The sequence below is a fragment of the Jatropha curcas genome, chromosome 4, assembly GCF_041381405.1.
Source record: "Jatropha curcas cultivar XTBG-Jc1 chromosome 4, XTBG_Jcur_1.0, whole genome shotgun sequence".
Lineage (NCBI taxonomy): Eukaryota > Viridiplantae > Streptophyta > Magnoliopsida > Malpighiales > Euphorbiaceae > Jatropha > Jatropha curcas.
The window spans coordinates 29429094-29454347 of record NC_143154.1 but is presented as its reverse complement, the minus strand read 5'-3'; the positions used below and the strand labels follow the sequence as shown (position 1 = coordinate 29454347).

The 25254-nt window shown below is 34.8% G+C and overlaps 2 protein-coding genes, 1 non-coding gene and 1 pseudogene across 4 annotated transcripts; all 4 read right to left on the bottom strand.

The window, feature by feature from the left end:
- Positions 1 to 1553: 1553 nt before the first annotated feature.
- Positions 1554 to 2123, bottom strand: LOC149497192 (14 kDa proline-rich protein DC2.15 pseudogene; annotated as a pseudogene).
- Positions 2124 to 9353: 7230 nt separating this feature from the next.
- Positions 9354 to 9674, bottom strand: LOC105646093 (14 kDa proline-rich protein DC2.15). Its single transcript, XR_016320518.1, has one exon. It is a non-coding gene; the product is annotated as a 14 kDa proline-rich protein DC2.15 (transcript).
- Positions 9675 to 10853: 1179 nt separating this feature from the next.
- On the bottom strand, positions 10854 to 19303 carry LOC105646094 (cucumisin). 2 transcript variants are annotated; one of them, XM_089720409.1, is made up of 11 exons: positions 19285 to 19303; positions 16432 to 16442; positions 13780 to 13889; positions 13607 to 13704; positions 13337 to 13477; positions 13135 to 13237; positions 12543 to 13056; positions 12129 to 12451; positions 11913 to 12024; positions 11613 to 11826; positions 10854 to 11491 (listed from the first exon to the last, which is right to left on the bottom strand). In XM_089720409.1, exons 3-11 carry the CDS (start codon positions 13851 to 13853, stop codon positions 10854 to 10856), a joined length of 2217 nt encoding a protein of 738 aa, XP_089576535.1. In that variant the 5' UTR covers positions 13854 to 13889; positions 16432 to 16442; positions 19285 to 19303. The 2 variants fall into 2 exon arrangements, with proteins under 2 accessions (XP_089576535.1, XP_012087249.1); XM_012231859.3 differs by lacking the exons at positions 16432 to 16442; positions 19285 to 19303 and having other exon boundaries at positions 13780 to 13958.
- LOC119369664 (putative lipid-binding protein AIR1) lies at positions 15692 to 15964 on the bottom strand. The gene has a single exon (XM_037636338.1). The coding sequence runs from the start codon at positions 15962 to 15964 to the stop codon at positions 15692 to 15694; it is 273 nt and encodes a 90-aa protein (XP_037492266.1).
- Positions 19304 to 25254: the final 5951 nt, after the last annotated feature.

Sequence of the window (25254 nt, the reverse complement as noted above, 5' to 3'; positions counted from 1 at the left end):
AAAAACCAATTTTTGAACCAGGACCTCTCTTTCAAAACATCGTCACGCATAAGTAATAATTAATTAATTAATTAATTATACATTGGAGATTTTACATCCTTGACAAATATAATGATATGAATATTGACTTTGGTTTTCAGTTTTCAATTGATTATTGAGCTAGTGCATAAATTTACCATATATTTTCGATAATTATTTTTATAGCCTATTAAATTTTACAGGATTCATTTACATTTTTATATTTGAATAATAATAACACTCCTCCCCAAAATGAAATAATTTTGCAGAGAGTCAATCATAACTCTATGCTTTCATGTTTCATTTCGGTGAGAGGCATAATTATTATTGAAATATGAAAAAATTAATCAAAATTCAGGGTCAAATTTCTGTATTAAGCTAACGATTATTTTCATTCAAAATTTTCTCCACTGTTCACTAAGCTATGTTATGGCATCAAAACTCAATGAAAATGTTATGGTTGTATTATTACTCTATCAGGGATGGAGTTAGGAATTAAAATTAAGGATAAAAAAATTTTATGAGTTAAAGAGGGTGAAATTGAAAGAAATTATTATTTTAAAGGGTAAAATAAAAAATTTCAATATTTATGGAGGATTCTTTTAAAAAAATTTAGGGGGGTTGAGGGCCACCGCTGGCCCCCTAAGGACCTAGCTCCGTCAATGACTCCATTGATTTCTTTCATTCAAAAAAAAAAAAAGAAGCAAACCCATATTTGAGGCTGCCAATCGTAAGGCCAATAACAGTTCTAGCCACTTTGATATTGCACTGTTAGGCTTAGATAAAGGCCCTGGTGGGGTAAAGTTAATATTGGAGAAATATATTATTAGTAACATTCAAACTCTAACATTAATACTAATCTCTTGTTTGGTTTCAGAAATGGAATAGTTTATTTTAAGAAATGAAATACTTATTCTCACTCCTTAAAAAACTTTTGTTTTTATAAATTTTTTAAAAAATATCTATTTTTTGTAGACTATTTTTTTTCTTATATATAATAGTTATTTAACATTTAAATTTGAACTAAAATCAAGAGTATCTATTCATGGAAATAACTATTATATTTTATATTTCTTTTCGGTTCTGCATGCCATTGATGAATGGCACGAAAATTAAACAACTTCATTTTACTTTGAATTAGTAGTTAATAGTAAATAGTTTAACAATATAGTGTATCAACACTTTGAATTAATAATATTTATTAAATTGATAATAACTTCTATAGTACGGAGAAATCGATTTGAGACCGCACATTTTCTAATTTTTTATAAGATGTGGAAAGATTAAATAAACCACAACTAATTAACTTTTTTTTATCTATTATTATCACATTAGTCCGTGATATATTTAATATATGCAGTACTAAGTAGTGCTCAGTGTTTTATTTAAATGTTTGAAAGCATAAAAAAAAAACATAACTGTTTGCATGAATTTGCGCAATTGGTACCTTTCAAAAAAAAGAATTTGCGTAATTGTTTGTCGGTAGGCAACACAACACATTGCTAGTAATATTTTCAAAACATCTTATTATTACTTCAAATTCAGTAAAAGTAATAACAATAATCTGCCAAAAGAATACATATTACAATAAAGAATAAGGCAATAGAAACCTCTTTCTACAATGAGCACATAGCACCCATAAATTATTGATTTTCCCAAAAGATATTCCCAAACTAATAAGCAAAAACACACACCAGAGAAGATAGAAACTGAAAGAAATAATGGAGTACTATAATTTAAGGGCACTGGAATCCTTTTGGAACCTTATTCCCACAGTTGTTGAGGTACAAGCTCAAGTCAAGTGGAACATTTAGGTTTAGCCCCAAGACATTAGCTTTAATGGCAGTGCAGAGGCAAGCAGCAGCTTCAAGAGCAACAAGATTACCAAGAAGGCTACAGCAAGGTTGATTTGGAGGGATTTGAATAATCCCCAACACATTGGCACATACCTTCAGTTTTAGGGCATCAATAGGGCAAGTTGTCGCGCTTACCATATTGAAGAAGAGAAGGTTAAGGGAAAGAAGCAAGGCAATGGAAGCTACACCTCTTGAAGCCATCTTGGAATTTTTTTTTTTTTTTTTTTCTGAAGATATTAATGAGCTATTGTTTTGTTTTTGGGGTGATGAGAAACGGTGAAGGGGTTAAAGGGTTTTTATAGTGGGAGATTAAGAGTAAGTTGATATTAAACAAATCCCACGTGGACATTATTGAGCAAAATAGCTGGCATATACAGTGAATAATATAAATGATGGTTCTTTTTTTATTAAAATTTTCAATAACTAATCTATCACGGGTGCACGTTGATTAAGTTTGTAGCCTATGGAGGCACGCAATAATTTTAATTATATAGTTTTTAATTATTATTATTATTAGTAGCTTGTGGAATTATTAGTGATAATTATTTTATTACATAATCCTTTCTTCGCTATACGTTTTTACATTTTATTTATAGAATGGAAAGTAGCATTTTCAATTCCATAATTCTTTTCATGTTCTTGAAACTTTTTTTTTTCATAATAGTTAATAGAGTTTAACTTTAAGATTTCTTATTTCTCCGAACTTTTTTTATTTAAGTTAAAGATGATAAATTTAAAATAATCGAATAAACCAATTAATTATGCATAATTAGATAATTAGTTTCCTCTCAATTTTTTCAAATAAAGTGTATAATGTTTAATTTTCTTATCTATTATTATTATTATTATGAGATTTTCCTTCATCAATTTAATAAAAGTTATAAAAACAGAAGACTATATTTTACTATGTAACTTATCCCATTTAATTTTTCCGTGGAGAGAAAAAAACTATGCAAGAATTAAAGGTATAATTTATTAAAAATCGAAGGTGGAAGTGTGAATTTTAAAGGTTTGCAAAAAAGAATTTTGCAAGTAAAAAAAATATTAAAAATGAATATTCAGTATTGCACCACTCTTAGCTTAATAAATGTGGGCTAGCCCATGATCTTCCAAAATACATGGGAAGATACAATTGAAAATAAAAAAAGAACTTCCTTCTGTAAGAAAATTCTACAAGCATATTATATTATATAATACCATGTTTATTTAAATCATATATCATGTATTATTTTAAAATCCTTATTAGACTAATTCAAAATTTAACAGCTAAATCTTCATGAGATTTGTCATCAATTAAAATAATATTTGATATTAATGAATGGTTAATTGTTTATTATTATACATTAAGGATGATAATCTCAGCGTTTGTCTGAAATAGTTTTGTGAATTGTAAGTGAGCCTTGCAGTGTGATTGGGTTATGAGTTGTGGGATTATGAGCCCTATTTTGATAGAGATAAAAATAAATTAATTAAATTCTAAAGACTCTGAATTGTAATTGTGCTTAGCTAGTAATTGTAATTAGAGGCTAAATATTATAAATATTGATATAATAATACGATTGGTTTATCTAGACATAATCTATGGATCTACTTATGGACTATACTAATTAAAAATGTATTTTTATTACAATGAATTCATTTATAGCCATGCAGTGAAAGAAAAAAGGATAAAATATGAATAATTTTTAAAAAATTTTATTTTAATTAGTTTGATCCATGAGTGGGAGCATAGATCCTGTTTAGGCAAATCTAATATGTCATATTGGAGAGGTATTGAAGATTAAAATTAGATATTTCCCTTTTTATCTTTCTTCTTCTCAATTTCTCTCAATTTCTATTTCTCTTATTTTCTTTCTTTTTCTAATTTAATATGTTAGCAACACAGAAAAATCTTACTTCTTTTCCCTCTTTTTCTTGATGTAAAAAATCGCTTACATAGAATATAAATCATGCTATTGGGTTTGGACTATATACAACTCGAGTATGGTAGGATCATTGAATGAAAAAAAAATTCGAACCATTCCATCTAAATTAATGTTGCTATCCTACTTAAAAATTTAGAAAAATGAAAAGTCAAAAATCATCAATCACCGATATTTTTCAACTCATCGTTAGCTCGATTGTCGATCAGGAAAAATTTAATTTAAAATTCCAAGATTGTCCGTTAGAATTGATAATTTACACAAATGATAATTATTGAACATAATCTACGCAGGCAAAGTTACATGTAAATTCGTTTTCAGGAGGAAAATGTTAATGCAACACAAAAATAAAAATGATTCAACTGGTGCAGCATCCATACAGTGTTTCACAGAGGGAAAAAAATTGTTATAATTTTCTGTAAAGATTACATTGTTTTAATATACAAACTGCTTCTAACTATCCACTAATTACGGCTCTAATTACTCCTAAAGTTCCACCTAACATGATTTTTACTTTTACTGTGTGTACAGGTTAGTGGACAGGGAAATGATGAACTATGATTCTGATCCCTACTTTTTCTCTTCATCCGACACTCCCCCTCAAGTTGAGTAGTGGGATCTCCAATACTTAACTTGTTCAATACGTTATGAAAGGAATTTCCATTAACTGCTTTTGTCAAAATATCTGCCAACTGGTCTTCAGATCGAACAAATGGCAATTCCACAATTCCTGCTTCTAGTTTTTCTTTGATGAAGTGTCTATCAATTTCAACATGCTTGGTCTTATCATGTTGAACAGGATTTTCTGAAATGCTGATCGCAGCTCTATTATCACACATAATTTTACTTGCTCCAGATGGAGGAAAACCAATCTCACTTAACAATTTCCTTAGCCAAAGAATTTCAGCTAGACCACGAGCTATTCCTCGAAACTCTGCCTCTGCACTAGACAATGCTACAACTTTCTGTTTCTTACTTCTCCATGTGACTAAGTTTCCGCCAACAAAAGTGAAGTAGCCTGAAGTAGATCTGCGATCAACATGACTACCTGCCCAATCTGCATCAGTATAACCTTGTATATCCAAGTGCCCATTCCGTTTAAACAGAATTCCTTGACTAGACGTGCCCTTTAAGTACTTGATGATTCTTAACACTGCATTCATATGATCAGTTTGAGGTCTGTGCATGAACTGACTTACTACTCCAACTGCATATGCTATGTCTGGTCGAGTGTGTGAAAGATAAATTAATTTTCCAACTAGTCGTTGATACTTTTCTTTATCAACCGATTCTGCTCCTTCTACTATCTGAAGTCCATGATTTGTTGCAATAGGCGTGTCAGCTGGCTTGCAGTCAACCATTCCTATTTCTGCCAAGAAATCCAGAGTATACTTCTTTTGACATATAAAAATTCCACTTGTTGATCTCAATACTTCAATTCCAAGGAAGTACTTCAGTGCTCCTAAGTCTTTCATTTCGAATTCAGTGAATAAGTTCCTTCTCAGCTTTGACATTTCTTCATCATCATTTCCTGTAATAATCATATCATCAACGTAGATAATTAAACAAGTAATAAGATTACCCCTTTGCTTAAGGAATAATGTATGATCTGAATTACTTTGTTTAAAATCATATTTCTTCATTACAATTGTAAATCGTCCAAACCAAGCTCTTGGAGACTGTTTAAGACCATAAAGTGACTTCTTCAAACGACAGACTTCTCCAGTTTTAAATCCATTTGTGAACCCTGGTGGTGCTTCCATATAAACTTCTTCTTTTAGATCTCCGTGTAAAAAGGCATTTTTTACATCGAATTGATGGAGTGGCCATCCTTTATTAGCTGCTATCGAGAATAATACTCTGATCGTATCAATTTTAGCTACTGGAGAGAAGGTTTCTGAATAGTCTATACCATACGTCTGTGTATATCCTTTTTGCTACTAACCGAGCTTTATACCTTTCAACAGTCCCATCCAGTTTGTGTTTGATCGTGAAAACCCAACGACAACCCACTGATTTCTTTCCATCTGGTAACTGACATTTTTCCCATGTGTCATTTTTAATTAGAGCATCCATCTCCGTCTTCATTGCCTGATTCCAATTTTTTGATTTTAACGCAAGCTCTATAGTATGAGGAACTTCTTCTGAATATAGAGCTATAGTGAAGGCTCTGGCCCTTTTTAATAAGCTCCCCCTGACCACATTTGTCACTGGATATTTCGTTCCTCGTGCTTCTTTTTCTGGAGAATATCTTTTAGGTGGAACTCCTCTGTTACTTCTGGGTGGTAGGACATACTGTCCAACATTCTCTTCCTGTTCTACAGAGGTCTCCAAATTATCACAGTTAGGCAGTTCAATAACAGGAGTTTCTGGAGCATCAGAATCTCTTACCTCAGGTATCAGGAAGGAAGGAAGACTTTCTTCAGTGGTATTGAGTTCCGTAGACTGTATAAATGCTTCAGATGGCCCGGTGGTACTGTTAACTGGTTCTGATGGAACGTTGTCCTGAACATTGTCCTGACTTGGAAACCAACTCAGTGTGTCTTTAAGTTCTCTCTCCCCCTGACCACTGGGATGGGTATTATAGTAATACTCAGTTTCAAGGAAGTCACAATTCATTGTAGTAAATACTCGACGGGTTTTTGGGTCGTAACATCTATAACCCTTCTGATTGACCCCATATCCCACAAACACACATTTAACAGCACAAGGATCAAATTTTGTTCGGTCAACTTTGGGTATATGAACAAAAACAGAACACCCAAATATTCGAGGTTGAATTGTAAGAGTTGAGGGAATTGAGGTAAATTGAGCAAGCATTTGTATTGGTGTCTGAAGTTTTAAAACTTTAGTGGGAAGCCTGTTTAAAAGATAGACTGCTGTGGCAATAGCTTCAGGCCAAAAAAATCTAGGGACACTAGACTCAATTAACATGGCACGAGTCATTTCAAGAAGAATGCGATTTTTCCTTTCTGCCACACCATTTTGTTCGGGTGTGTGAGGACAAGTTGTTTGATGGACAAGTCCTTTTTGGTGAGAAAATTGCTTCATGGATTCATTTATGTATTCACCCCCATTATCAGATCGTAAAATCTTAATTGATTGATTGAACTGAGTTTGGATCATAGTATAAAACAGAATAAATTTATCAACAACTTCAAATTTATTTTTCAAAAAATACACCCATGTCATACGAGTGCAGTCATCAACAAAGAGTAAAAAATATCTAAAACCTTGACCTCCTAAGACAGGAGCTGGACCCCACACATCAGAATGAACCAAAGAAAAAGGAGACTCCATATGGGTATTACTCGGTTTAAAAGTTTGTCTATGACTTTTTGCCAAAACACACGTCTCACACTTAAACATATTATTTAACTTAAATATATTTGGAAATAACAGACTTAAATAACCTATGGATGGATGTCCCAGTCGTCGGTGCCAAAGCCAAGCTTCCCGTTCAGTAGTTCCGTGAGCCAGCATTACAGTACCGTTTTGGGCCACTTCATCCACATAACACAATCCATGATGCTCAGTGCCACATCCAATAATCTTCCCGCTCCTGATATCCTGTAAAATACAAAAGGTAGGATGCATTAGTACAGTACAATTTAATTCCTTTGTCACATGACTAATTGACAACAATTTATGAGACAATGAGGGAACATAAAGACAATTTGATATTTTTAATGTCGGTGAAATTTCAACAGATCCGGCTCCTTCTACGGTTGCAGTGCTCCCATTTGCAGTTTGGACATGGGTTTTTTTTGGTTTTAATGGTGCTATTATGTCAGCCGCCTCAAAAGTCATTGTATCAGTAGCACCACAGTCAAAAATCCAGCGATTATCTTTTCTTGTCTGTTTATTATTATTTTCAAAAGATTTGGGGCATTTCTCATACTTTCCTTGGGGTTTTATGTTAAATGACCCCATTCTTTTTCCTTCACCTTCTAGGGTTCCATCTGCCCTTTCATTTTGTGCCGCCACCATCCCCATCGCTCCTCTCTCATTCTGACCTCCTTTGCTGTCGCCACCACTGCTGGCAGCCTCTAGGTTACCCACGGCGGCGGCTGCTTTGCTGGTCTTTGTGCCCTTGTTTCGGTGATTCTCGTTCCACCATTCTGGATACCCAATTAATTCGAAGCATTGATCTTTTGTGTGTTTGCTCATCCCACAATAAGAGCACTTGAGTCTCGATTTATCTGGACGGGATGATGAACCATCGTTTCTTGGTTCTGACCGCCGCTGGCCACGCGCGACGAGTCCTACACCAGTTGCTTCACTTGCTTCTTTCTTCCCGATGATGACAAATCCGTTGCCTATGCCCTGTGATAGCGATTCTCTGTTAGCTGGTCCCATGATGTTCAATCGGGCGGCTTCTTTCTGAATAGAGGCGTAGGCGGCTTCAGCTGAGGGAAGATGCTCCGATCTGAGGATTTCCCTTTTGATCTGATCGTACAGGTGATCTATTCCATTTAAGAATTGAAATAGTTTTTGTTCTTGTTTGACTTTGTTGTATGTCGCGATATCTGTTGAGCATGTCATCGGATTAGGCTCCTTGCGATCGATCTCCCCCCATATTCCTTGCATGGTGAGCCAGAATTCTTCTAGTGTTGATGATCCCTGTTTCATGCTGTTTGCTCTGGTATGTAGATCAAATATCTGTAATTTATCTTTCCCACTGCTATATGTGATAACAAGAACATTCCACAAATCTTTAGCTGTGGAATACTCTGTTAAGTTGTTTGCTAGTTGTGGTTCCATGTTCTGAATTAACCATGAGAACACAATCAAATCTTCTTGTTCCCACTTTTCAAAATGTGGATCTCCAGCGGATGGAGGTGTAGCAGCTTCAGTGATGTGGTTTAACAATTTTTTTGATTTTCCCCCAATAGCTACTTTCATCATACGTGACCATATTGCATAATTTTGGCTATTTAATTTGACATTGATGGTGAGGTTATCTGAAATGGTTTGTTTCTGGTTTTGGGTATTAATCAGGTTTGCAATTCTTGTCAGGTCTTCGTCGTTGAGACCCGAGGTATGAACACTATCATCAGACATGATGATATTTGGTTATTTCAGGTAAGTCAGAAGGTAGGTGATGAGCTAAATGTGTTCAGTCAGTTCTGACTGAAAAACACCAGCTCTGATACCATGTTTCATAGAGGGAAAAAAATTGTTATAATTTTCTGTAAAGATTACATTGTTTTAATATACAAACTGCTTCTAACTATCCACTAATTACGGCTCTAATTACTCCTAAAGTTCCACCTAACATGATTTTTACTTTTATTGTGTGTACAGGTTAGTGGACAGGGAAATGATGAACTATGATTCTGATCCCTACTTTTTCTCTTCATCCGACATACAGAACAGATCAAATGAAAGGAAAACTGAGTCTTATTGCCACATCTTACTTATTGTTCAATAATACAAATAAGGAGGAGGCATCCATAGAAGGCCTTCTCCATGCATGACAGTAACTAATAAATAGTAACATTGAAATTATTTATTTAGTATAAATATACCAAATTAATTAACTAATAAAATGGACTTAAGGACACTGGAGTCCTCCTGGAGCGTTCAGGCCGCAATTGTTGAGGTACAAGCTCAGGTCAAGAGGAATATTTAGGTTTAGGCCCAAAATATTAGCTTTAATGGCGGTGCAAAGGCAAACACCAGCTTCAAGAGCAACAAGATTACCAAGAAGGCTACAACAAGGTTCATTTGGTGGGATTTGAATAATCCCCAGCACATTGGCACATACCTTCAGTTGTAGGGCGTCAATAGGGCAAGTGGTAGCGCTCACCATACTGAAGAAAACAAGGTTAAGTGAAAGAAGCAAGGCAATGGAAGCTGTAGCTCTGGAAGCCATCTTGGAATTTTTTAAAAAAAAATATAAATAAGCTTTTTGTTTGGTTTTGAGGCTGATGAGAAATGGTGAAGTTATTTAAGGGTTTATATAGAGGGAGATTAAGATTAAACAAATCAAGAACGTAATCCATGTGGGCGGTATCGGCATGTGCAGTGAAGAACGAAATGAAGCTTCTTCTTCTTTTTTTTTTTTTTTTTCTTCTTCTTCTTCTTCAATAAAATCTTGAATCTTATAATCCACGTAAGGGTGCACGTTGATTAATTGTGTAGATGGAGATTGGGCACTGATTAATTACCCTTCCTATATATATATATATATATATATAATCACCACGTTCTCCACATCAAAATATTTTTGTATTTCCCTCAAAAAAAATAATTGTTTTGCATCCATTTTCTTTTTAAAAATAACAAGCTGGGTTTTGAGGACAGCAAGTTTGATGCCAAGAAAGTAGCAGCACTAAGAGGGTCGGATGCTTCTCTAATTTGGTGATGGTCAAGATGAACTATATAGAATATCTTACTCTAAACGTGTTTTATTATATGACCTGCTATCTTGTAGATGAGATCCTTCAATCTTGGCAATCCAAAGTGCAAAATATTTTAAATATCTCATGCGAATCAAAAGTTAAGAGTATAAAAATTCTACAAACTACCTAAATATAGATTTGAATAGAAAATAAATACAAACTTGCTTAAACAATATAAAAAATCTTTATTAGATTCTTTTATATTGAGAGTGAGAGAGTGAGAAGTCTTATGTTCAACTCTTTCAATTGTAAGAGGTTTTACCTTTTTAATAAATAAAGAGAATACTTTACAATACTATTCCAATCTACTACAACTCCTAGTAAATAAAAGAAAAAAAAAAAAGTTACTAATGGGCCTCAGTGTGGAAGGTCAGAGACAAGAGCCGCCCAATAAGTGTTTTGCGTTTGTTTTAGTGAGAGGATGAAGATCGATTGGTCTATCATTAGGTCTTAGATGTTTTAAGGAGAATTAAGCTTCTGGATGATGGGCCTATTTCTTAACCAGTCTTTGCAAATAAGAGATAAATTGTAATTGATGAATCAAAAAAGTTGTTTATTCCAATGCCATGAGACAGTTTACAATTTATTTATATGAGGCAGCACAAATTGACATGCCCTTTGAAAACCAACTAAGAAATATATGAAAAATATTAGTTGCCTCTAAGAATGCCATTCTTGTGATAAACTGAAGAACCTTCAAATTTGGGTGTTTTCTGAGTCTTGGTCATGGAGTGCGGAGAAGAATAAGTTGCTCCCGGAAGTATATTGTATACAACCAATGGACTTCTGACCACATAAGTCCCGTCTTTCCATATTATTGCACCTGAACTGATTGGTTGTTGGGAGATCTTTGGTCCATACACCTTAACTGTAAATGTTTTGGTCTCTCCAATGGCAGAGAATGACAGGACAGATGGCTCTACCGTAACACTGACAGAGTGTGGCACATACACGCTCACAATGTAGGTTGAATTTGGTTTGCCAACATTTGTAACTGTTCTTGTAAACACTCCCTGAATTGGTTGCCCATCTTCAATTGCAAGTGCGAAAGTTGGGTAGTTAAGATCCCAAGCTCTTCCAGGCTTTATGCTGTTGCAAACGCTACTGTTATCGCCTGTGATTAGTCTTAGAGTTGTAGTATTATAACCTTGTTTGCAGAGGAAGTTAATGTAATCTGCTTCAGTTGCATCATAAACTAGTCCAGGGTCTGTTGCTTCCAATGGATTGATGTGGCCAGATCCGTAAGCGAATTCCAAGTCTGGGTGCTTTCTTGCGTCCATGATATTAGCTATTCAATATGAAATGATATAAATTGATAAGTTTTCAAACAATCATAATTAGTTAAAGGCTTCTAATCGAGTTCATAATTATAGATATGTCTATTTTCTTTAAAGACTTCTCTTTATGACCTGTTGTCATGAGGGCAGATTTAACGGCAGCAGGAGACCAATCAGGATGAGCAGCCTTGACATAAGCAGCAGCAGCACTAGCGTGCGGGCAAGACATGGAAGTTCCTGAAATTATGTTGAAGTTTACACTCCTACTGTCGCCCCAGGAGATAGATGGTGGTGATACAGGAGACCAAGCAGCAAGAATGTCCACACCAGGGGCAGTCAGATCAGGCTGTGTATCGATCATCGGCCATGTAAAATGTCAACAAAATTCCTCCAACGAATATACTATTATTTGTGCTATATATTAATGTTCACCTTGAGAATATCAGGGCTGATAGGGTTGGGTCCTCTGGAAGAGAATGATACAACAGAAGGTGCCATCACATCCTTCCAAGTCTCACTAACCAAAATAGTTGCAAGTGGATACCTGGAAAAAAGAAAAGGTATGTATATGTTTAGTTTTGCTAAATTAGTGAAATTGATGAGAAATAGTGCATGAGATCAAATAAATAAAAGAACATATAATTTTACTCTGTGGATTTGATGTAATCCAAAATTTGTTGGCCAGCTTCTGTGGTGATTACTGTTGCGGGTAAAGCATAACTAAAGGCAAAATCTTTGCTATATTCAGAATCGGCCATAATAGCACCCACTCCATTAGCCAATAAAATACCAGAACCATCCCAAATTGTTTCGCAGAAAACAATCTTTCCTGATACAATGTAAGAATTCAAGGCACCAGTGAAACAATATCTTGCGATGTCAGGATCAGCCCCTGCAGAATAATTTGCTGCATCTCCTCCCCAAATCAATGGATATGTCCCGTCGAGCACAAAACTGTTAATGGAGAGCCCCTAATTTTTACATTTATGGAAGAATGAAATTATTTAATAAAAACTAAATAATAACAACTGAAAGAAATATCACTAATAAATATAAACTCACATTAAAGACTTGTCCATTGCCAAGAACAACTTGTGCAACAAATTTCCTATCGATGGTACTAGCAGCAACAGTCAAAGTCCAGGGAGCAAAATTGGAGACAGAATAAGGACCGGGACCGGAATTTCCAGCAGAATTTGATGTTAGTATGCCATATCTCATTGCATGGAAGGAACCAATAGCAATTGGGTCTTCCACATATGGGAAAGGCAAAGGAGCACCGAGAGATACTGATAAAATGTCAACACCATCAGCTATGGCATCATCAAATGCTGCAAGAATATCTGCAGTAGCACATCCAAATGACCAACAAACTTTGTAGACTGCAATTCTTGCAAATGGAACTCCACCTCTCGCTACTCCTTCAGCCAACCCAAAGTAGCTTGCCCCTTCGACCTTCCGACCTGCTGCAGTTGAAGCTGTATGCGTTCCATGACCTTCAGAATCTCTTGGAGATTTGAAGTCAGTTTCAAAATACCAATTCTCGCTGTTGTAGTACCTCGCTCCAATAATCTTGCTGCAATAGTTTTTTTTTATTTTTAATTATTTTCATCAATTTTAAAGCTGAGGTGAGATTTATGTGAGGAAAGCTCACTTGTTACAAGTGAAGTTGCCATTTCCTTGGCAAATTCCTTTCCATTTGGATGGTGCGGGACCCATTCCTGTATCGTTGAAGCTCTCAGATTCTGGCCATACTCCTGGATTTACATAGAAAAACTTGAAATTAGAATACTCCTGATCATGATATGAGAAAGTATAATTAATTTATTTTAAAACTTAAAAATAAAAAATAAAACCTGTGTCAAGAAAACCGATAATGACATTCCCTTGTTGAGCACCAGAAAGTTTGCTTTTGGAGAAACCCATGAAGTCCCATGACCTTGTTGTGTGGATCTTTAATATGTGATTTGGTATCACTGATATGACACCATCCATTTCTGCAACCAATTTTTCAATTGTCTTATATTTAGTTAGTTATAATATAAAAAATTAATTAACGTATGACAAGCTTAATTAATTGTATGCTTTGTCCTTAATTAAATACTTATTTAATAATAAACTCCAACCTGAGAGTCTTTCCACTTCTTCATCAGATAATCTAGCTGCAAATCCATTGAAACTCCTCCCATAACTATAGATTAATGACTCCTTGGCTGACGAAGTACTGCCAATGCAACAAAAACAATTAGTAACCAGTTTAAACTCACGTATATTTTTCATAAACTAAATATATATTAACCTTCCGAGTACACTTTCGAGCATGGAATGATGAGTGGATTGAGCAGCAAAATCTCCTTGAGGAAGGTTTCCCATGTATACAATGTGAACCTTCCTGTCATTGCCATGACACTGCATAAAAAATGCAGCTAGCAGTAAGAATGGGTAGAGAAGAGAAACCAGTTGCCCTGGCTTAGCCATCAAAACCAAATTTAATTTGCTTTAATTGATTAATTGATGGTTTGAAGTTGATTACATAATAATGGTATTTATATAACTAAATTTGTTACTTGTTATTAACGCACAATGATTTGCTTGATCGGCAGAAGCAGGCCGGGGCTTGTTGTGAACTTGTGATTAACAACATTAATTCCATCAAAATTATCGTTGTTTGTGGCCATTTATTGTCGTATTGCATTTGTTTCTTTTGCTTTTCCTTTTGAATTTTTTTAATCCGAATATTAATCATTTTCCTAAAGCATCTCTAATTCAACTTTTACATATCAAAGACATTTTGATGCCTACTTGAAAATCCCATTTTTTCCTCTTATATATGAAAAACATTTCAAGTTTTCGCAAGAGTAATTCTTTACCAGAATTTCATATTCTGATTATATGATGGAAATAATTTGTTTTTGCTCGATCATGTCAACTTTTCTATTACCTTTAACTTCTTCTCCTTTTATTTTATTAATATGATAAATTTCTTAATTAGAAGAAATTTGATACAATTAATTGATACAAGCATATTAGCAACAAACAAAAAGAAAAATTTTTTAGAGAATTTAAACCAAAGAAAGGAGAGAAAAACCCATAATAGCTACCATTGGAGGGATTAGGGGGGGATTAGTTTTGTCTAAAAGAAAAAAAATTGCTCTCTATGTAATAATACTTATTCTGAAAATATGATTAGTTTTTAACATGCTTTGTTTCCACAATTTCCCATTTAATTTTTTATTAAAAGCCACGTCTGATATTAATATAAGGATATAGAGAAAAAAAAATGTAAATAAAATTTACTATTCAAGCTATATTAATTACTTTTTTCCAATCTATTTGATAGTAGAAACAAGTTTGTCTTTGTGGAACAAATGGGATGATTAATATCATAAGCTTTCATTCTAAGGATTTTTTTTATAAAAAAAAGTCCCTAAACATGAAGGAATTCAATTATTGTTCAATGCATCTCCTTTGACAGCAAATTCAACCCTTAGTTAAGATGAAAATGATCAAATATGATACAGTAGAGAACTTTTTTTTTTTTTTTTTTTAATATCGGGATGGTACAGTCTTAAGATTAACTAGATGTAGTGTCTGCTTCCAACCTAAAGTCCATGTAAATGCCCCCTCCATATAAACCGGGCAAATCTCCAATACACATGGAGTTATGATCCATGAGCATTGGCGCCCAAGTAGGGGTTAATTAACCACTTGGATGCCTCCAAAAAAAATTGAACTTAATACCATGGAAAGTTTGTCCAATGTGGTTTCTATTAGGCTAACCCTTTAGGAGTTAGTAGAGAACTTTGTACTAGGACATTTGAATCAACTTGATCATGTGCATGTAGCTAGGAACAAATTATTATTTACTAACTTGGTTGAAATTGAGTGCTGTGCATAGAAATTGGAAGCCAATGAAATAAGATGCTATATATGTAAAATATAATCTGGTCCTCGTATGCGTGCATGAATACGGAAAAGGAAAGAAAGAAAGAAAGGAAGGAAGAAAGAGCCCAACATGTAAAACATAATTAGAAAGGGATGGAAATTATTATTATTAGTAATAACTTATTGATAACAGATACGTTCATGGCTTATATTATGCATATATAGGCCAATAAACATATGTAATGTTATTACATATATATATATATATATATATATATCCATCCGAAAAGCACTGAAGGATTATTAAACATTTACTTGCTGACGTATCAAGATGGACGAGTTCTGCCGCAGGAGTAGAGCAAGTTAGTCAAAGTAGCATCAACAGAAACGTTGATGGAGAATTGACGATCCTTTATGGCAAGGCAAAGGCACATAGCAGCGTCAATGTCAGCAAGACCGGAAAGAAGGCCACAGTAATCAACACTTGCTTTCAGTTGTGTGTAATTGATGGGACAAGTGTCAGTTGCACTCACCATACCGAAGAAGAGGAGGTTAAGGCAGAGGAGAAGGGCACTGCAGTATTTTGCTGTGGATGCCATTTCGACCTCCTGACTTAACTGGTTTTAGCAATAAATATCTGATTATTAAGCTTAAGCTGCTAATAATGCGATTGCTGGTGGAGAAAGGAAAGGCTTCAAGGGTATTTATAGACGAATCAAGACTAGAGGCAAGCCTATCTAATATCAAATTAATTATATATAATAATACATTATATATTGGATTTAAATCAAATTAAACTTCCAGGTGCCAAACGTTGAAGATAGAAAATCAGAAATCTATCAGTGCGGCGTCAATGATGCTGCTGCTATCTATCTTTTAAATCTATCAGTGCGGCGTCAATGATGCTGCTGCCAAATAAACCATTCCAAATATTAATTTTCCAAATTTTTTATAAATTAATTATTATATCCATGTAATTTTAATATTTATTACAAAAAATGAACATCATAGTTTTACTCCTTGGGATCCTGTTATTCAATATACTTATTATTTTCTCACTTTATACGTTAATTATTACTTTTGGGGTGAAATTGAAAATGGACTAGTTAAAATGTATATAGGTTTTATTTTCATGACGGAAAATTTGGAACAGTTTTCAAGGATGAATTATGAATCCCTTTGTCCCGTACACGTCCCCATTTATTATAATATTAAAGGTAAAATTAGTCTATTGCCACAATATATATCTAACATCACATGTTAAGTGGATTATGTTGGGTTTACGATCCGTATATAATTTACTTAATAAAACGTGATATATACGTTGTGTTCATAATTTAAATTTTGTACCATGTTAGGATTTAAAATATTTAATATGATTAATAAATAAACGATGTGTTCATATTAACTCTAATCATGTCACTTTATGAAGTTAACGCGAAAACAATCCACCAACTTATTTTGACACTCCTTGATGGGATGATAATCAAGACGATGTTCTGTGAAAATGGAGGCTATAAAAAAAATTCTCCATATTAATGTTGAAATTTGCAGCATGAAATTCTCTTCCCCATGAATCATATTCCAAACTTGCTTTGACATATGACCTGCTATCGTAAACAAGATCCTTTTGTTTAGATGTCGTCTACTGCATAAAAATTTTCTGATCGGCAAAATAAAGTTTTATTTAATTATTTATAAAAGCAGGAAAAACTTAACACATCTAAGAATCTAATTTCCAGTTAGAAAGTCTCCCATTTACTTCCGATTAAATATTTATGGATATATATATAAAAGAAGAAGAAGTTAACCTTCTTGATAGCTAACTATTTATCAATTTAAATAAGGTTATCTCTTTAATGCTTAATAATACTATACATAATTGATTTCTCCTTACAAGAAGGGAATTTGTAATATATAAATATATATACCATGCATGCGGATCCACATCAAAATGTTTTTATATGCAATTTTTTAAAAAAAAAAATTTGATGTTTTCTGTTTCTGATATTACAAGATTGCCAGGTTCTATCTTCTGTATAACAAGTTGGTTTTTTGATGAGTGTTAAGGTCAGCAACTATAATGGAGAGATAGCAGCTGGACTGAGAGGTTTCGATGGCGATCCAGGTGCCGAGATCGATGCATGCTTCTCTAATTTGGTGATGGTCAAACTTGCATCATAAACTTCTCCTTAACAAGATATACATGCTTTATTATATAACCTGCTCTATTGCGGACAAGATCCTTCCATTATGTTCGGGACGGGGTAAAAAAAAAAAAAATTTAAACATGTGAAAAATAAGTCGGTTTTGTTTTTGGCACAGACTAATAATTTGTGTTGCTTTTTAATATTAATAAAAAAGAATTGAATTTGCTGATAAAAAAATAATTTTGCTTTGCTTTGATAATTAAAATTAATTGTTTTTTGTTATTTAAACGATTCTCATCTCTATCTTAAAATTTCTCTATTTGGAGTATTAATTTATAATCTGTTGAACAATATCCACACACTTAATATATATATTTCTTCACATACATACTCTTGCATCCTCATTCAAAAGTACATGATGCAAAACTCAATTTTATTGTAATTCTATTCAGAAGTAGAATGATTTCATCAAGAGAGTAATAAAGGTCTTATGGCCTGATTTCCATTTATAAATAAACAATACTAGCTAAATAAATTAATTATTCGGAGAGGGTTTCAAACTAATAAGAACTGTATAATAAAATGAAATAAGAAATTTACTAATCAAACTTTGTGTTACGATGATTTTGCTTAACCAAATACTGCAGATAAGCAATGAAAGTTAATGCTTTACTTTTGTTTTTCTTTTTCCCGAGAATTATCTCTTTATAATATATATATACAGAGATGCTTTTAACAGAGTATGGTCAAATGGTTATGGATTGCAAGTCTCTTCTGTTAGAAGGAGTAAGTTTGTCTGTTTCCTGGATTAGCTGCTATTTCACATGTTCGCCCGGAGGAATCTTCCTCCTATTCTGATTTTCAATCGTCAGGTTTTTTTCGCCTGGCATTTTTAATACGTTGGGTGTGAGAGCGGACCTGTTGATCGGATTTTAACTGCTAAATTTTTCCTGATTTTATTGATATAATTATTTTATTTCAAAAAAAAATTTGTTTGTCGTTATAAATAATGTGTATTACATTTTGTAACAATTTATTAGTTTGATAACTTTATTTAACATCAAATAAATTTTTTTTTTGGCAAAAGAAGAGCAGAACAAAAGCGAAAAACTATTTCAAAAAGCTAATACTATAAGCATCCGCCCAAAGAATCAATAACAAAAAACTAAGACTAGCTTCCCAAATGAATAAAGAAGAAGGGATAGTATGATCCCACTTGACCAAATGATCAGCCGCAAAATTAGCTTCATGAAATACATGATGGATAAAACACTCCCAATCACAACTTATCAAGCTCGGAATATTCAAAATAAGAATAGCCAACGAATGAGCAATAGAGAACCCTGAGCTCAACAGCCTAACAGCCTCCAAACAATCAGACTCAGCAACAACCTTATGAAAACCACTGTACCAAGCAAGAATTTCTGTCCAAATAGAGGACAATTCACCAACTAAAATAGTAGAGTGACCAATATTAAAAGAATAGCCTCCAAGCGACCTTCTCCAGCAATCACAGAATACACCACCACCACAAGTCAACCCTGGATTAGTAAGACTATTACCATCACAATTTAACTTCACCCAACCCTCCTGAGGCTTAACCCAAGCCATACAAAACTGCCTACAAACTTTAGCCGAAGCAACAACGGGAGTAGAAGAATTCACAATATCCAAAGCTACTTCAAAAACACGACGATTTAAAACAGAAAGGCAACAAGTTCATTCTGAAAAACATACAAATTCCTTGCTTTTCAAACCCACCAAATAGCAGCTAAAAACTAATGATATCAAGAGATACCAAAGAGACCAGGCATGTGTAAGGATAAATTTAAACACAACCATAACACAACATCGTCCACCCCAAAAAGATTAGGAGGCAAACTTCACTGCTGCCACCATGCCCGCACCACAACACAATCACGAAAAAGATGTAACAGAGATTCCTCCTCCATAGAACATAAACTACATAGACTAGAAAGAGTCGTACGTCTCTGAAACCGAAAAGAATTAATCGGCAAACGGCTATACAGTATCAGCCAAAGGAAATGTCTCAATTTAGGTGAACCATCAATTGACCAAATACATGAGAAAGAAACAAAATCAATACCAACATGCACCTCCTCCAATAATAAAGATAAATAGGCTGCTTTAACAGAAAACTCATCATTAGAAGAAAAATTTCACAAAATAAAATCATGAACAGAAGCAACCAAAGGAAGAGAAACTACATAAATTAAGCACTTAATATCATCAAAAAGACAGATACGTAACATAGAAAGATTCTAAGAACTATCAAATAAAGTTTGATCACAAAAATTTGCTAGTAATCAAATATTATTATTTGTGATAAATAAATATTTTATTGTAGAAAATACTTTGTTAATAATTAGTTAAACGATAAATTCACTTGTCCTTCATATTATAAAGAAATAGAATTTTGTCAAATAAAATTTATTGAAACAAATTTATTACAACTAACTTGGTGGCAAATCAAATTTGTCATGTGAGTACTATATTGTGATAAAATAAATACTTAGTAAATGGCTCGAAATTTAAATATGATACGAAACACAACATATGTAAAACGAACCAAATCAATATGTAGATTTCAAAATTCAATAATTTAAATACTATATGAAACGCAACATATGTAACACGAACCAAATCAATATGTGGATTTCAAAATTCAATTTTATGAATGTATAAGCACTAAGGCTCTGTATTTATGTTTCCTTTGGGCCTAAATTATTACAGTTAGTTGGGCCTAAATTTTATGATTGAGAAAGTAAAATCTCTATACACCATATAAATAAATAAAATCTAGTAACTTAACTTGATTTTAAACTTTAAAATTATTTACTCATAACATATATTTCCATCAATTTTTTTTTAGAAAAATATTCCTCGGAAAATCAATAGACTTAATTAATATTGTGGTTTATGCAGCAGGAAATAGTATCATCTTAGCTTACTAAATTTACAAAAATTCTTATGATTGAGACAATTCAAATTTTAGATCTCCTACTTTCCATATTTACGAGAAAAATAAATCATATCTGCTTCGTCGAATATCCAGTTTGACCCTCACCATGATTTAGTTCATCACTTTCGAGTGCAACTTTAACGTTTCAGCTAGGATGCAAATGAGATCAAACATGATAATTTTCTAAATTTTTATTTTTTAATAAAGAGAATTGGGTTTAATCACGCATTCAAGGATAAAAGATTTGTATACAGTAGAGAACTAATTTGTGCTCAAATCGTTTGAATCAACTCAATATATAATGAACATGGTACCTAGTAACAAACATTTGATTATTCAAGCATAATAATCCTACTATTAAGTTATCTATTGACCCTCTTTCCTTACTATGTGAATAAAATTTTTTAATAATAGAAAGAAGTGGTCAATATTATTTACTAACTTGATTAAATTTGAGTACTGTTCGTGAAAATTGGAAGAAGGCCACTGGAAGCCAATAACATAGGATACTATATATATATATAACCTGCTCGTAATCGTATGCATGGAAAACAGAAAACGAAAGAAAGAAAGACAGAAGCTCAACATTAAAAAGAAATGGATGGAAATTATTATTATTAGTAATAACTTATTGATAACAGATACGTTCATGGCCTATATTATGCATATATAGGCCAATAAACATATGTAAATGTTATTACGTGTATATATATCCATCCGAAAAGCACTGAAGGATTATTAAACATTTACTCGCAGACGTATCCAGATGGTCGAGTTCTGTGGCAGGTGGAGAGCAAGTCAGTCAAAGTAGCATCTATAGAAGTGATATGAGAATTAGGTATTCTTCTATTTCTTCACAGAGGAAGATGACAGTATATATATATACATTCAGCCTATAGCTGTGATCCCACAATTACGGGATGATCCCACAGTTACGGGATATGATAGGCATATATAAAGTTACTATAAATAATAATGATTCTGTTTACACTATACATTATCTTATACACCCCCGCAAGATGGCGGATCTTGGAGTAACGCCAATCTTGTTTCTGTTTTTGAGAAATTGGGACGTGGAGAGTGCCTTGGTGAGCAGATCCGCAAGTTGATCCTCAGACTTGACATGTGCAACTCGAAGTTTCCCTTCTTGAACTTGAGTCCGAACAAAGTGATAGTCGATAGCTATATGTTTCATTTTGGAGTGAAAGACTGGGTTGGCAGCTACATATGTAGCACTAAGATTGTCACAGTAGACCACTGGTGGATGCAAAGTAGAAATCTTTAAATCAGTGAGAGTATTCATAACCCACGAAAGCTCAGCAGATGTGTTCGCTACCGATCTATATTCCGCTTCAGTGGATGATCTCGCCACTGTCTTTTGTTTCTTCGAGCTCCAAGCAATCGGATTACGTCCCAAGTATAAGATGTGAGCACTAGTAGAGGTGCGGTCATCTCGGTTACCCGCCCAATCAGAGTCGGAGAAAGCATGCAAGTCAAGAGACGACTATCTATGCAGAAAAATGCCAAAATCAAATGTGCCAACAAGATACCGAAGAAGCCTTTTTAGAGCTGCCCAATGGTTGACTGTAGGACGAGAGCTAAATTGGGACAATTTATTGACGACATAACAGATGTCCGGTCGAGTCAAAAGCAAGTATTGTAGACTGCCAAGTAGAGCTCGATACGCAGAGGCATTGGAAAAGTGAGCAGAGTCATCAAGAAAGAGAGATGTTGTCGGAGACAGGGGTGTGTTAACTGGATTGGCTCCTTCCATTTTTGCCTTTTCCAAAATTTCCCTCATGTAGTTTTGTTGAGAAAGAAACACCCCCGTGGGTAGGTGGGTGACCTCAACCCCTAGAAAATACTGTAAGTCACCCAAGTCCTTAAGTGAAAACTGAGAGCCAAGTTTGAGAATAAAAGCCTCCACATCCGTAGGTTGATTACCGGTAATAATGATGTCATCAACGTAGACAACAACATAAATGAGCACTTGACCCTTCGAGTATATGAACAAACAATTATCCGAGTGGGAGTTAGCAAATCCGAGGTCCTTTAGATATTGTTGTAATGCAGAATACCAAACACGTGGAGCTTGCTTGAGACCGTAGAGGGATTTATTGAGACGACAAACATAAGAGGGGTTTGTACTGTCAATAAATCCCGGTGGTTGTTGCATGAACACTGTTTCTGTGAGTTTGCCATGGAGAAAGGCGTTATTCACATCGACTTGCCGTAATTTCCAACCACGAGTGACAGCAATGGTGAGAACAAGTCGAATTGTTGTGTGCTTGGCAACTGGAGAGAATGTTTGATCAAAATCCAAACCGGGCCTTTGAGTGAAACCACGAGCAACCAACCTAGCTTTGTACCGGATAGGAGTACCTGCAGAATCAGTTTTTACCCGAAAAAGCCATTTACAGCTCACCAAATTCTCAGCTGAAGTAGACGGAACAAGTGTCCATGTATGCTGATTTATTAAAGCAGCATACTCGTCTTCCATGGCCTGACGCCACTCAGGAACTTTGAGAGCCTGCACAACAGTTGGGGGAATAGATATCTGTGATAATGAAGGTCCAGCAGTCGCAAGACATAACTTTTGAATGGGTTTATGAATATTGCTTTTACTGCGGGTGACCATTGGGTGAGTGATGAGAGGAACAACAGCCGAATCCCTTGGCAAAGCACCAGCAGAATTAGTGGAAGAAGTATTAGAATCAGTAGGGGCAGGAGAAGTACCTGAGGTGGCAGGTTGCTGTGTCATGGAGTTGCGTGAAGGATGAGGCACAGAGGACAACAATGGTGGAGAACCGCCTAGTGATGGTGTGTGTGTAGATCTTGATGGTGTCTCGAACCGGTGATACGGAAGAATAACATGTGGTGCCCAATTGGCAATCGTAGATTCAGTAGACCGTTCAGTATTGCTGTCCAAAGTTGCAAATGGAAAACTTGTTTCAACAAAATCCACATGCCGAGAGATATACAATTTTTGAGTTGTCGGATCAAGACACTTGAAGGCACTCTGATTGGTGGAGTATCCCACAAAGACACATGGACGAGATCTTGGTTGCAGCTTGTTAGAGTTGTAAGGACGTGTCCAAGGATAGCAACGACAGCCGAATACCCTCAGTTTCTCATAGTTAGGAGCATAACCATGTAGCCAGTGAAAGGGAGATTGATTGTTTAACACAGATGTGGGAAGCCTATTTATGAGATATGCAGCCGTTTGGAATGCATAAGACCAAAAAGATAATGGGAAATGAGCAACATGTAACATTGTAATCCCAGTTTCAACAATGTGGCGATGACGCCGTTCAGCAGTGGCATTATGTTCAGGTGTATATGGTGGAGTAAGATAGTGGGAGATACCATGATTGTGGAAAAAAGATGTTAAGTGTAAAAACTCCCCTCCATTGTCAGAGTAGAAGGATCGAATTTTCTTCTTAAAATGGTTTTCAACTAATTGCTTAAAAACAGGGAATATGTGAGACACATCGGATTTTCGTTTCATGGGATATAACCAAACATACTTTGTATAATGATCAACAAATAGCAAATAATACTGAAACCCATCAATGGAAGAAACAGGGGCTGGTCCCCAAACATCCGAATAAATTAGTTGAAGAGCCTCAGTGCTGTGCATTGTAGACTCAGCAAAAGGTTGTTTGTGCATTTTATTGCACTTACAAGAGTCACAAAAATACTTATTATCAATAGCAAAAGGCAATTTAATGGATGAACTAAGCAACCGTAAAATTGGAGTGGCAGGGTGTCCAAGCCTCTTGTGCCAAACAGAGTGTGTAAGAGCAGTAGTGTTCGAAACTTCCGGTCGACACATGGAGGATGCAGTTGAGGGCCACATATACACACCATCACTTGGCTTTCCTTCCACCAGAATTTTCCCCGTGCATAAATCCTTCACATTAAATAGAGATGGGTTAAAAGCAATCTCAACATTATTTTGGACACAGAATTGATAAACAGAGATTAAATTCTTATGAAGTCCAGGAACACACAACACATTTGTCAAAAGTAAAGGTCGAGAAGAGGTTTTGAGAGAGGCAGAACCAGTGTGTGTGATTGGATGTGCAGTACCATCACCGAGAAGAACATCATCAGACCCGTCATATTCAGAGTGTAGCGACAGATTCTGCAAATCATGAGTGACATGTTGGTTTGCACCAGAGTCAAGCAACCATGAAGAGTCCGTTGTCGAGCCTGTAGTAGCACAGTTTGCTTGAGGTTTAGGTGCATATGAATTGAGTGAGTTAACCAGCCATGGGCACTTTTTCTTTAACTTTCTGCATTGCTTCATAACATGACCAGGAATGTCACAGTACTGGCAAACTACTCGCGATCCAGAATTTTTTCGATTGGAGCTTTGATAAATTTGTCCAGAATTTGGCATCGAGGGACCTCCAGAGTTATGGCGATTGGTCTGTGACCGATTGTTGGTGTAGTGGACTGTGGTTGGCGGAATGGCAGAGATAGTGTCACGCTCCAGCTGAGTTTCGAAGTCTGTCAATTTTTCATGAAGCTCCTCGAATGTAACCGGAGTTTCTCTTGCTCGTAATGCAGCAGCTACCTCCTTATATTCAGGTGGTAAGCCATGTAATACATACAGGACTGTTTCTGGCATAAGAATGTTGACACCAGCTATAGCAAGGGTAGAAGTGATGGATTTTACCTTTTGCAAATAACTGGTCACAGACATCGTGCCTTTCTTGATGGTGAGTAAAGATTCCCGCAAACTCATGAT

What these genes read in the sequence shown, in the direction of transcription:
- LOC105646094 (XM_012231859.3), bottom strand. Translation starts at nt 13,958, where the DNA reads ATGGCTAAGCCAGGGCAACTGGTTTCTCTTCTCTACCCATTCTTACTG. An exon ending in GCAATGGACAAGTCTTTAAT is followed by an intron (nt 12,452 to 12,542) that starts GTGAGTTTATAT and finishes TGTAAAAATTAG; the next exon opens with GGGCTCTCCATTAACAGTTT. An exon ending in ATCTGCCCTCATGACAACAG is followed by an intron (nt 11,492 to 11,612) that starts GTCATAAAGAGA and finishes CATATTGAATAG; the next exon opens with CTAATATCATGGACGCAAGA.
- LOC119369664 (XM_037636338.1), bottom strand. Translation starts at nt 15,964, where the DNA reads ATGGCATCCACAGCAAAATACTGCAGTGCCCTTCTCCTCTGCCTTAAC.